At 43.2% G+C, this 13,736-nt stretch overlaps 1 protein-coding gene and 1 long non-coding RNA gene across 3 annotated transcripts in view; both read left to right on the top strand.

Moving 5' to 3' along the window:
- LOC109411447 (ubiquitin-related modifier 1 homolog) overlaps window positions 1–669 on the top strand; it is a 40,799-nt gene extending 40,130 nt beyond the window's left edge. For both annotated transcript variants that reach the window (XM_019684965.3, XM_062854578.1), the window contains 2 exons: window positions 5–135; window positions 198–669. In XM_019684965.3, coding sequence (XP_019540510.1) covers window positions 5–135; window positions 198–266 — 200 coding nt within the window. In that variant the 3' untranslated portion in view covers window positions 267–669. The remainder of the gene's footprint in view (window positions 1–4; window positions 136–197) is intronic.
- Window positions 670–1,672: 1,003 nt separating this feature from the next.
- LOC134288751 (uncharacterized) lies at window positions 1,673–13,462 on the top strand. Its single transcript, XR_009998127.1, has 2 exons — window positions 1,673–2,352; window positions 6,930–13,462. It is a non-coding gene; the product is annotated as an uncharacterized LOC134288751 (long non-coding RNA).
- The last annotated feature ends 274 nt before the right edge of the window (window positions 13,463–13,736 follow it).

Here is a 13,736-nt window from a genome sequence, read left to right as displayed (position 1 = left end):
ACAGTGCTCCTGGAGGAAATGCTCCGATGGCTGCGGGATAACCTGCTCACCGGCGATCCTAACCTATTCCTGCAGGAAAACACCGTAAGGCCGGGCATCCTGGTCATGATCAACGACACCGACTGGGATTTGATGGTAAGTTCTGATCTGTCGGGGACAAATGGACACATAAACTAACCTATTTCCATCCCAAACAGGGCGAAACCGACTACATTCTGCAACCGGGCGACCATATTCTGTTCATTTCCACCCTTCACGGAGGATAGACACTGCCCGCTGGAGTTGGGATCTGTGATACAATACAATTTTTGGTATAAAAACAAACAAAAAAAAAAACAGTTGAAGTTGTCCTTTGTGTAAGTTTGTATTAGAGCAAATGGCGAGGAAGGTCGTTTCCTTTCTTGTTTATATATTTGCTTGGCTAGGTTATTAACAAAACAATGAAATCTGAAAGGTCTGAAGGTTAGATCCGCCGTTATGGTGGATCGTTCTAGATGTGTGCCCGAAAAAATGTTTGTATGAACGAAAGCAAGAAGAAATGAAACTAATTAAGCACGTCAGTACTTTTTGTATAAAAATAAATGATGAAAAAACAGAAAACAAAAAAAAAAATGTGTAAAAAAGAGAAGCAAGTAATAAAAAATAAACAAACGCACGTGTTAATCGTAATTGCTTGAGTTGTGTTTCGCCTGCTTTGATACGATAAAGCGAACGATAGAGAAAATTGTGCGGCCTGTCTTCGTAACAGCGGCGGTGGTGACGTGACGACTAGTAAGCCGAAAATAACGACAGCTAGAATTGATGGGTTGGTCTCAATTTTAAGTCAGCTGTCCCATTCATTTGACATCACCTATAGCGAAAACCATGGTGCGGCGATTTTGCAAAATAGAATCTATAATCATTTTTTTCCGCTCGGAGTGAAAATTGGCGTTTTTTTTATTTCGGACAAAAAACCAGGCAGCTGATGCATTTTGCGTCAGTCGAGCGGATTTGAAAATAAAATAAATGTGTTTGGAGCGTGTGGATGTTGGGAAAGTTGAACAAACGTGCGATCCGCCCACTCCGACCGCAGTCAACCAACTCTCGTCGGCCACCGCACCGCCGCCAATAACAATCATCATCCATCTTGACTGGGGAACATGACAGACAACAGGACGTCGGTCGGCCGGTCGCAGCAACCGGGTGCAAAAGCGATTGCTGTCATCGTTGTTGGAGCGTGTTTCCTAGGAAACCCACCGTCGAAGTAGGCAGTGCCCTTGGAGCAAGTGTTTTCTGTTTTTTACCACCCACGCCCTGCCGGTAGTTGGCTGGCGAACATCAGCTTACTTCGATGATCGAGCAACGGTCCTGGGTGGTGGGAGTATAGAAAGCGGAGGATCGTGCGTGATGGGTTTTCTCTTGTTTAGAGTCTTAGCACGCCCAGTCGTACGTTAGGCCAGGGGTTTTTAGACCACTTGTCTCGCGTTGCATTTTCTGTAAATATTGTGCGTTTAGCACTAAATTGATTTCCGAAAAAACTTCATCGACTTCCGCTGCCTTTCCTATGCGTTAAACATAACGTCGGAAGTAGTGCGCTGTACAGTAAATCTGGTTTTCTATACAGCGCACTACTTCCGACGTTATGTTTAACGCATAGGAAAGGCAGCGGAAGTCGACGAAGTTTTTTCGGAAATCAATTTAGTGCTAAACGCACAATAAATTGTGACGCGACGCGGTGTATCCATAGTTTTTGAAGAATTCAATTTAAGGTTTGTCAATAGTTGCAGTATTTCCGACGCAATTATTGACTCTTGCGCATGAGTCTCGGTGCATTTGACAAGGCTTCTCGCGGTACGCGACCTGAAAACCCCTGCATTAGGCAGATCTTTTTGGAGCGAGTTGCTCCTCTGGGGTGTCTCAGCCAGCGCAGAGGCAGTGTGCGCAAACAGGGTGTCTAAAAATAACGTGTACACCAGCAGTGGCACAATGTAAACAGCGTTTTCATCTCCCGGCACGTCAAACGACGCGACGTCGACGACGGTTTACGTCTCCCGTGACTGGCTAAATTTATGGAAGTTCGATAACTTCGCCAACTTTGTTTTGAAACTTACGTTTTGAGAGCGTCGAGCTGACCCTGAACTTGTTCCAAGGTTCAGCGATTAGCCATTTTTGTGTGTGTCGCAAATCTAAGCAGGCCTTGAGTTGATCAGGTGATCGCTCAAGGTGGGTTGCGGAAACCCACGTTACTGCCGAGGCGAAGACTAGGTCACTGCCAAGATCTGGTCGAGATTTTCTCACCTGCAAGCGAAACAGAGAAAGTGCCAAGTTTAAAGCCGCAATTTGGCAACCATTCAGCAATTGATAAAGCAATATGTTGAGGTATCAATTTCCTACCCCTACGTTGGAGCTGCTCTTAACGTGTGCGCCGGCTCTGTCAACATCATACCGCCAACGCGCGTTCTTGTTTGGACACGTCATTCCGAAAGCAGTGATCGAGCAGTGAAGACATGTTTACTTTTGCTTTTCTGAATAAAGTTATTTGTTAGTTTTCATTCGTAAACTACTTGTGTATTAATAATTCCGGTTGATTGTCCCGTTTTCTCATAAGGTTATGGTCCCGGTGAATCGCGAATAGTAAAATTCGAGAAAATGGAGAAGGACGATTTCGTGCGCGTTCCGTTGTTCGATGGTTCTAACTATCCGGCGTGGAAGTACCGGATGCTGGTTGTGCTGGAAGAGCACGAGTTAACCGAGTGCATCAGTCGGGAAATCGCGGAAGTGGAGGAACTGAAAATCGAAGTGAGTGATACTGCTGATGTCCGGGCGGATAAGAAGAAGCAGTGTGATGTGCGGAAGAAGAAAGATCGTCGATGCAAATCTCTGTTGATTTCTCGGATTCACGACAATCAGCTGGAATACGTCCAGGATCAGCCGACGCCGAAAGCTATTTGGTCGGCGTTGCAGAGGGTGTTCGAACGGAAAAGCATAGCTAGCCGTTTGCACCTGAAGAGAAAGATGCTGACACTCCGTCACGAGAGGGGAAGTTTGCAGGAGCATTTCCTCGTGTTTGATAAAATCGTGCGGGAGTACAAAAGCACCGGAGCTCAGATTGACGATCTGGATGTTGTTTGCCATCTTCTGTTGACGTTGGGGCCGGTGTTCGCAACTGTCGTGACGGCGTTGGAAACAATGCCGGAGGAGAATTTGACGATCGAATTCGTTAAATGCCGTCTGCTTGATGAGGAGATCAAGCAGAAAAGTGGGGGCGTGGAAGCGAGTCTGCCGGCTGCCGGTGATTCGGCGGCGTTTTCCGGAGCGAGTAAGAAGAAACCCGGACAGCATCAGAAGAAACAGTTCAAGTGTTTTGGTTGCCACAAAGAGGGACATAAATTGTCCGAGTGCCCGGAGAAGAAAAATAAGGGTTCGAAGAAAAGTAGTGCTCATTTGGGGGAAGAAAATGGTGTGTGTTTTGCTGGTGCAAGGAAGCTGTCGAGCCGTGAGGTTGGGTGGATCGTTGATTCGGGTTCGTCGGAGCACTTGACAAACGACAAGAGTTTGTTCAAGCAGCTTACGCCGATGAAGTGCCCGATGCAGATCGCAGTAGCCAAGGAAGGAGAGTGCATCGTCGCAAAGCAACATGGTGAGGTAAAACTTTACTCCCAAGTGAACGGTAGGTCGATTCCGATTACATTGAAAAACGTTCTGTACATTCCCGAAGCGAGAGTAAATCTCTTATCAGTGAGAAAGATGGAGATGGCCGGATTGAAAGTGATGTTCGCGGACGGTAAAGTGTCGATTGAACGAGAATCCGGTGCAGTCGCGGTGGGTAATCGGCGTGGTAAATTATATGAACTGGACTTGTACCGCGAAAGTGTGCCTGAAGAATCGTCGCATTATTCTTGTGGGCGGATACCGAAAGGGCTTGAGATTTGGCATCGTCGGTACGGCCATTTGAGCGGAAAGAACTTGAAACTCTTGATGCGTAATGAGATGGTGATCGGTATGAAAGCGAAGATCGATGGGAAATTCGCGGACGAAATCGTGTGTGAGCCTTGCATTGTCGGTAAGCAATCACGGAAACCATTTTCGGTCGGTGAAGAGCGTCGGTCGACGCGAGTGCTAGAGCTCATACATTCGGACGTTTGCGGCCCGGTGACACCAGTGGGCGTCGATGGTGAAAAGTATTTTGTGACTTTTATTGACGACTGGAGTCGTTTCACCGTCGTGTGCTTGATCAGTTCGAAAGATCAAGTAGTGGACGTTTTTCGCGAGTATGAAGCCATAGTGTCCGCGAAGTTCGGAAGAAGTATTTCGCGTTTTCGTTGCGACAACGGTACGGAGTACAAGAATCGTGCTTTCCTGCAATTTTGCAAAGAGAAAGGTGTGCAAATCGAGTGGACGGTTCCGTATACGCCGGAGCAAAACGGTACCAGCGAGCGCATGAACAGAACGCTTGTAGAGAAGACCCGGTCAATGCTGCAAGATTCTGGGGTGAGTAGCGAGCTGTGGGGTACCGCGGTTCAGACGGTGGCGTTCTTGGCGAACCGCAGTCCAGCCAGTGCAATCGGCGAGAAGAAAACACCCTTCGAAATGTGGGAAGGAAAGAAGCCAAACGTTGAAAAACTTCGCGTTTTCGGATCGAAAGTTTTTGTGCACATTCCGAAGGAGCTTCGGAAGAAACTCGATGGGAAATCGTGGAAAGGAGTTTTCGTCGGCTACTCGAATAACGGATATCGAGTATGGGATCCAAGGCGGAAGCAGATCGTGGTGGCACGAGACGTGATTTTTGTCGAGGAAAGTGGTGCAAGGCAAGAGGATCCGGAAAGTAGTGTAGGTGACAGTGGCATCGTGCGAGTTCCTGTATGTTCCGAAGAATTGGATGCTAGCGAGGATGAAAGAGAAGCAGCAGCAGATCCGGCGAGTGAACATGAAGATGAAGAAGAACAAAGTGATTTGGAACAAGATGAAGAAAATAATGATGCAGAGTACGAAAGTTGTGGTGATGATACGCTTCGTGAAGAATCATCGCAAGAAGTGAGTGAAGAAGCGGGAAGCGACCAACGGCCGCGGCGAAATCGCCACGCACCTTCTTGGCACAGTGATTATGATATGAACATTACCGGATACGCATTGAATGCTACGAGCTACGTGGAGAATTTGCCTAGTACGTTGCGTGAGATGCGGGAGCGAGCGGATTGGCCGAAATGGAAGGCAGCTGTTCGTGAAGAGATCGATGCACTGGAGCGGAATAATACGTGGACACTGGTGAAACTTCCAGAAGGGCGTACCCCGATATCCTGTAAGTGGGTGTTCCGGGTGAAGAGAAGCGAAAACGGTGAAGAAGATCGGTACAAGGCAAGACTTGTAGCACGGGGGTTTACGCAGCGACACGGATTCGATTATTCCGAAACCTATTCCCCGGTGGCAAAGCTGGACACGCTTCGTGCAGTTTTGGCCATCGCAAATAAAGAAAAGATGACGGTCCACCAGATGGACGTGAAATCTGCCTTTCTGAACGGGTCGATATCGGAAGAAATCTACATGACCCAACCGGAAGGACATGAGAAAGGTAAGAACCTAGTGTGTAAACTGAATAAGTCGCTCTATGGACTAAAGCAAGCGTCAAGAGCATGGAATGAACGTTTCCATAGCTTTGTGGAAAGACTTGGATTCCGTCGAAGCACAAGTGATCAGTGTTTGTATGTTAAGGGCACGGGACAGAATCAAGTGTTCCTTGTTCTATATGTGGATGATGTTTTGCTCATTGGACGACATTTGAAACTTGTTGAAGTTGTGAAGAAGTGCCTTTCAACGGAGTTCGAAATGACTGATGTGGGGGAAGTGAACTGTTTTCTCGGCATGAAAATCGAACGAAATGTTGAGAAAAGGGAGCTGAGAATTTCTCAGCGAAGTTTCCTTGAAGGACTTTTGAAACGGTTCAACATGAGTGATTGCAAGCCTATATCAACACCGATGGAGTGCAGGTTGCGGCTGAAGAAAGGAGAAGAATCGATGCGGACGGACAAACCGTATCGAGAATTGGTTGGATGTTTAATGTACGTCACATTGACATCACGGCCAGACCTTTGTGCGGCTGTAAATTATTTTAGTCAATTTCAAAGTTGCCCTACGGAAGAACATTGGGTGCATTTGAAGCGCATTCTGCGATACGTACGCGGTACTATAGATATCGGGCTGGTATTTCGAGGAGACGATAAATCGCCGGCAATGGAAGCATACTCAGACGCAGACTGGGCCAACGACCTTGTAGATCGACGATCGTTGACAGGATCTGTTTTTCGCGTGCACGGATGCACGGTCAGTTGGTTAACAAGGAAACAACCAACGGTCTCTCTATCGTCTACCGAGGCAGAGCTTATTGCTTTGTGTGTCACCGTCTGCCACGGTATCTGGATGACTCGTTTGTTGAAGGAACTAGGAGTGAAGCTGGAAGAACCAATCATCTACTATGAAGACAATCAGTCAACCATTCGAGTCGTGGAGGATGAACGAGATGTCGGAAGATTGAAGCATATTGACGTAAAATTCCGATTTGTGCGGGAACTGATTCAGCGAGGGCAGGTAGCAGTACAATATGTTCCAAGCGCAAATCAGCTTGCAGACGTTATGACAAAAGGATTACCGAGTAAGGCGTTTCTGCAGCATCGTACCAATTTGGGTTTGGTAAAGTTCGGAAATTGAGCGAGGGTGTTGAGGTATCAATTTCCTACCCCTACGTTGGAGCTGCTCTTAACGTGTGCGCCGGCTCTGTCAACATCATACCGCCAACGCGCGTTCTTGTTTGGACACGTCATTCCGAAAGCAGTGATCGAGCAGTGAAGACATGTTTACTTTTGCTTTTCTGAATAAAGTTATTTGTTAGTTTTCATTCGTAAACTACTTGTGTATTAATAATTCCGGTTGATTGTCCCGTTTTCTCATAACAATAGTGGCTTATTTTTGACAAACAATGGATGTTCTTAAAGAGATCCCATTCTATACTTGATACTGCTAATTAACGCTTGTAATAGGATTTGCCGGATGGCTAGGAAATCTTTATTGCTCTCGGATGCTGTATCATTCGCGTCCCGAGTGAAATTTATTGCCGACCAAAAATAAATGCAGGCTTTCCCATTCAATCTCCGAAAATAGACTGAATGATCGCGTTTGCTTACTTATATAGACCTACTTGGGATTGATCGGTTTATGACCTTTATCGAGTGAGGGCGTGATCTAATGCAGTGAGGTCATCTAGATTTGATAGGTTTATAAATCTTGCTGAAGGCGGAGTGCCATTTATAACCCCTGTTGGAATGTAATGTAATATAATAAAACCTTATTTTAGGATCCCTCAAATTGGTACACCGTAGAGGACTTGAAATGGTAGATACAGGTACTCTTCGATATAACGTACAAAAAAGTTTTCCCTTTGTACGTTATATCGAAGTGTACGTTGTATCGAAGCAGAGAATAAAATAATATTTTTCATGCTAGTATTGATGTATTCGACGTGAAATTAATCCCAAATAATTATTTCGGTGAAATTCGCAAAACCACTAATGAAAAACTTGAGTTTTGACGAAAAAGTCATTAAGTTTTTTGTGCTTCGATATAACGTACATTTTGCTTCGATATAACGTACACTACATTTTTCCTCAAATTGTGCTAATTCTGGGTAACAAGGCTAATGCTGCAACAAAACATTGATTTGAGTGAATTCGTAGTTTATCTAAGGGTTATTCGTGGAAAAAATAAAAAAAATCAATGTTGAACGTTATATCGAAGCAAAATGTACGTTATATCGAATTCGCTATTTCGAGGGTACGCTATATCGAGGGTACGTTATATCAAAGAATACCTGTATTTCGAAATGGATTGGTATACCAATATAAAGCAAACAACTCGTAGTTATTGAGAAAATCAGGTAATAATTATTTCAAAAAGGTTTGTAGTTCACATATTTCTAATCAATAACAGTACTGGCCAAGTCCTAACAATCAGATGAGGAATGTTATATGTAGTGTAATGATTTTAGCTACACACTAATATGAGCTCGGCAAACGCCGGCACCGCCATGGCTCAGCAAATATTTATACTGAATCTCGGTAAAAAATAACGTATGTTAGCTAATTTCGGCAAAACATTTTCTGAATCTCAGCAAACAAACCACACAACTGCTGAGATCTCGTTGAAATACAAGTTTGCTGAGAGCTCGGCGGTGCCAATCTCGGTAATAAGCAAGAAAAATTGCCGAGATTCGGCGAAAAAAATTAAGTGTGTACTATATACCGAGAATACCTTCGCATATCCACAACCACAAAGGACAAAGTGTTTGTTAATGGGGAAGAGTAATGGGACATCTGGAAGTCACCTTACGTTATTGATGTGACCCCTGAATAAAGAATGTTAAGGGCAGTGCAGTGCAAAGATGGCAGGCAGAATGGTAGCCACACGCCACCTCACGATTTTTGGACTAACATGTGAAAAGGACGTTACAAAAATTTCGAATTTCTCTTTCTCCCCTTCCTCCTAGACCTAGGGTAAATTGCCAATTGTTGCATACCTTAAAAACTCGTCAATTATTGCACACCATATAAGAAAAGCATGGAGTGTGCAACAATTGGCGAGTTTTTAGGGGTGCAATGATTGGCGATTTAGGAGGGACGGAAGAAGCTAAGGCGTGCAATGGTTGTTCCGTCCTTTTCACAAGTTATTCTAGATTTAACCTACATCCAGTCAGCATACATTTTTCACTTTGGCCATATTTTTTTTTGTTTTCCGACGGATTTTGATGAAACTTTCACAATTTCACGAACATTCTTCTAGTTTAGGATTCCGGAAACTTTTTGACAACGGTGGCTTAGGTTCGAGATTCATCCGCTAGGCAGTGTCAGTGTCAAAACAATGCAAAACCTTGTATCTCAAAATTCTGATAAGATAGAATGATACTATCCTCGGCAAAGTGGTTCAGCAAGTTAAGAACTATCTGACAAGTGAGTCTATGGCTTGTGATTCATTCGCTAGGTGGTGCATTATGAACTAGAAGTGTGGTGTTTTCAACCAGCAGGCTCAGAACTTGGTTTGAAATTATTTTACTATATTTATTACACAAGTTTACAAAATAAAACGAAAGTCGTGAACTTCTGTCAACGACCAAAATTTTTGAAGCACAATTTAGTGCTGATTTCGGAACCGTTTTTGAGTTTTAGCACATTATCGAGCTTTGCAACTTTTCAAAATATGTAATTTACTAAAATTCAAATATATTACGTTTTGTTCAACCAATTTTAAATCTTTTTCCATAAATTAAAAGCTGAATACAATACCATTTGATCATGCGAACACAGGTTTTGCGTCAGATTGATGAAATTCAAGATATTGGCGAGTTTTAGGGACGATCTTCTTAAATTTTAGCAAAATCCGCAAAATTTTTTGAAGAAAGGTATTTTTTTTAATAAGAAAAAACCAACTGAAAAATTCTTTCTCGACGTTTATTTGACATATCATAAGTAGGCGAGTTACAGTAAAAATTTCAGCTCAATCGGAGCATTGATTACGGAGAATGAGATGTCTGAAGTGAGCGATTTTGCTTAAAAATAGAACAAAAATCGATTTCAAATCATCAACCTTGTATGGAAAGTCGAAAAAATTTCCGCTCTACTGTAATTTTTTTCTTTCGCGTTTTCGAACTCAGGGCATGATTCTACACCAAAAATGATCATCAGCTTACCGAGTTCAAAAATGCTGTAAACTAGTGTTATCATTCGGGTTCGTTTACCCAGAGCTTGCGATCAGAAGTTGGAGAGGAGAAAAATTTAGGGATTATACTGAGTTCGTCACGGTGGGTATAACAGATATAGGTAGAAATAATGTGTATGTATTTAGCTAGGTGAGCCACTCCCAAAAAATCAAACGCCAAATTGAATTAAGAATAAATATTGTCAACTTACTCCACACAATTGTACACATGGTACATAATACATCGGAATCCTGGGAAGACAGAAGCATAAGGTGGGCATCATGAGAATTATGAGAAGGACTGTACAGGGTTTGGAGCACGAGATGCACTGTTCTTTCAAGCGAAGTCTAGAGAAGATGAATATACCTACGAATAACGTGTTCTAAGTACAGAAGAGTGAAGTAAAATTTGATAACGAAGTTACGTGGTACATATATAGACTAAGAAGCCAGGAAAAAAGTGAAAAGTTATCTTATTAATGCCCTCCAAACCCTAAGACCCCTTATCCTCGTGCTTTAATAGGACCCGTTAGTGCTTGGCTGAGAACCCCTGATCAATCAGGAAAATAGAAATACACTAGAACTCCAATGGCGCTATAGTCACTTTTTCTGTTTAATTATATTTATAACTTATATTGTAATAATTGATTGTTTTTAAGTGTCCAGCTTGAAGAGCATCTTTTGTTTTGGTAAACAAAATTTATTTGACACATCTAGTACCGCTACTGACGCTGTAAGGGCGTGGCAAACTAGATGTTACTCACACGAACAGTCGCGACATTGGACTTCTGTGGCTAGTTATTCTAATATCAGGAAAGAGTAGCCAAGCTCCATCGAGATATCGGTAAGACCATCGGCGAACAATTAGCCACGCCACCTCAACACTATCTTGGATTTGGACCAGAGTTCCCGAGCCCTCGCCGAGAAGGAGATCATCCCACATCAAGATTCCGTTATCGCTGGCACAAAAATAAACTAAATTGGTTACAGGACAGCCTGGGAAACGTGGTGGGTGGCAGCGTCTAATAGGAGACCCGACTGTATCTTGAAACCCTAAATTAGCTAGAAGTTTGCCGTCAGCAGGTCAAGAATCTGGCAACTAAAACCTTGCAGCGAGATTTGTTCGTTAGGCGTCAAAATCGTTCAAATTCCTGCATGCCACATACAAAATATGCACCTTTTACCGACTTTTCGAACCCTCTAAGCAGAATACGCTGGGCGGAACGCTGATTAAATACACTCATTCGGACAAAATTTCAATTTAAGTTTTCAGCACATTTGTTCAGCAAGTTAGGAACTGTGCAAAGCCGAATATGGCCGGCAAGGAATCACCCAGGATCGGGCCAAAGAGTATGATGACCACGATGTTCGCACGTCCGACTGCGGTGCTGGTTGCTGCTGGAAAGGCCGAGGATAAGATGGCGGTTGTTGGGGTTAGCTCGCCTGCTGTGACAGTTCTGATGCGAGACAACGCACAAGATTTCAGCTCACATTCAGCCTCTGTCACATTTAGCATTGGGAGCTCTTTCGCTCCCACACAGGAACTATCTGGAATTGGAGACCTTGCTCTGGCGTTTATTCGCTGGATTGCGCCCATAGGCGTCTATAGTGTCAACAAAATAAAAACAAATTGGTAAGTATATCGCGAAACTGTAATGAGTTTGAAGTACACCGTTTTCCGCATTGTCCGGCCGTTTGACTGAATGTCTTTTGTCCGAATGCCATCCGGCCGAATGGGTCGTTTGGCTGAATTGCTGAATTATGATTAAAAGGCACTTTTTGACATTCTTGCTTCCGGTATGATCATCAGAAACATTTTCTTTTTTAAAACATAGCTTATTCCTCCTAGTTTAACCACTGAGAGGTTAGTTTAAGCTCCAAAACTGCCAATATTTCATTAGAGATTTTTCCTACCTTAAATCTTTTGAGTTATACTGTTTGTGTTTTATGTTATTTGAGTTTTTCGGCCAAACGGCATTCGACCAAATAGCGTTCGCACAAATAGCAATAAGCCAAACAGCATTCGGCCAAATTAATACCCGAAACAGTTTTTTACAGAGCTTATCAGCAAACAAGCTTAGAACTAGTTGGTAATTGAGTTCTTTGTGAGACTTTCTTTTACATTTTTTATATTCTTCAATCACTTAAGGTGAAATATAAAGAAATCCCACGGCAATTTTGCATACAAACTTTAGAGGCACAAATCTAGCGAACGAAGCATCCAATCAAGCCACACTTGTTTATCCCGGCTTTGCTCACTTGCAAAAAGAGGCAGCTTTTCCAAATCAAGCGCATTTGTTTATGAATTTTTAAGATTGGTGCTCTTGAAAACGTGAGTAGGGGTCCAAGTCGGCCATTGTGGCAGCCATGTTTGTATTCTCTGAAGTTTCTCCTTCACCTAATTTACAGCTCTTTTGTCCACTAGGGCACTGCGCACCGAGAAAAAATCCTACTCAAAATTGAGTTGGATCCGACTCAGTTTCGTTAAAAGTGGGACAACCCTAAAACTGAGTAAGGTGTAGGTTACTCAATTTTGAGTTGCTGTTCTATTCGATGAAGGCTGAGTAAAGTTAACTCACGATATTCAACATCGACCGTGAGTTGCTTCTACTCATATATATGAATAAGTTTGAAGCATTTTTAATGTTGTCATTTCATATTTCTTGCAAAATTTGATAATTTACGACCTCGGCAGCCAGTGATTTCTCTTGAAAACTTCATTGTCAACAACAGTTCACTAATTGCGGAGGTCGTAAACCACTTTATTTGCCTCGAAAAAGGAAAATTCTTCCAAAATTGCGTTTTGGATGCAGCCGCTGCTGTCCGCCACGAGCAGAACGTTGTTTTGCCTTTTCTCTATCTCCGGATCTGACAGTTCGGAACATCGATTCGCTCTATCTTTACTCAAAAATGAGTAAGCGATAGTGAACACGATGAACTGAGTAAAAGCACCTCATTGTCATCAAGCGAACTTACTCAGCCTGTGCCAACTCCTCGCGGTCGACAAAACTGAGTTGTCGTTACTTATCGACTGAGTAGATTATTTTCTCTGTGTACCCTGTCCATGGTAGAATGATGAGCACGATGTTGATGTGTGGCTCTTGTTCCATTTCCAGTCCGATTGGGGGTTCATTATGGGTTGCCGTTAGCTGATATCCAAGTTTCCGGGTCTGTTAGAGCATACACCGAGAAAAAATCCTACTCAAAATTGAGTTGGATCCGACTCAGTTTCGTTAAAAGTGGGACAACCCTAAAACTGAGTAAGGTGTAGGTTACTCAATTTTGAGTTGCTGTTCTATTCGATGAAGGCTGAGTAAAGTTAACTCACGATATTCAACATCGACCGTGAGTTGCTTCTACTCATATATATGAATAAGTTTGAAGCATTTTTAATGTTGTCATTTCATATTTCTTGCAAAATTTGATAATTTACGACCTCGGCAGCCAGTGATTTCTCTTGAAAACTTCATTGTCAACAACAGTTCACTAATTGCGGAGGTCGTAAACCACTTTATTTGCCTCGAAAAAGGAAAATTCTTCCAAAATTGCGTTTTGGATGCAGCCGCTGCTGTCCGCCACGAGCAGAACGTTGTTTTGCCTTTTCTCTATCTCCGGATCTGACAGTTCGGAACATCGATTCGCTCTATCTTTACTCAAAAATGAGTAAGCGATAGTGAACACGATGAACTGAGTAAAAGCACCTCATTGTCATCAAGCGAACTTACTCAGCCTGTGCCAACTCCTCGCGGTCGACAAAACTGAGTTGTCGTTACTTATCGACTGAGTAGATTATTTTCTCTGTGTATGCTCAGAAAAGGGTCAGGTGTTAGCCGCTCTCGGGGGGAACAGCAACTGACGAAAAATTGCAAGTGCCGGGGCTGGGATCGAACCCATGACCATCCACTTATGAAGTGAACGTGTAGCTACTACGCTACGGGCCCCAGCCTTTCTTTTACTTTGTAGCGCCAGTTTAAATCCCTACACACCAAATTTTTGGAAACGCTTCCAGCACAAAAAAA

This window comes from Aedes albopictus, chromosome 2 (assembly GCF_035046485.1).
Source record: "Aedes albopictus strain Foshan chromosome 2, AalbF5, whole genome shotgun sequence".
In the NCBI taxonomy this organism is placed as follows: Eukaryota; Metazoa; Arthropoda; class Insecta; order Diptera; family Culicidae; genus Aedes; species Aedes albopictus.
Note: the sequence above shows the minus strand (reverse complement) of the source record. Positions and strands in the feature narration are given on the sequence as shown.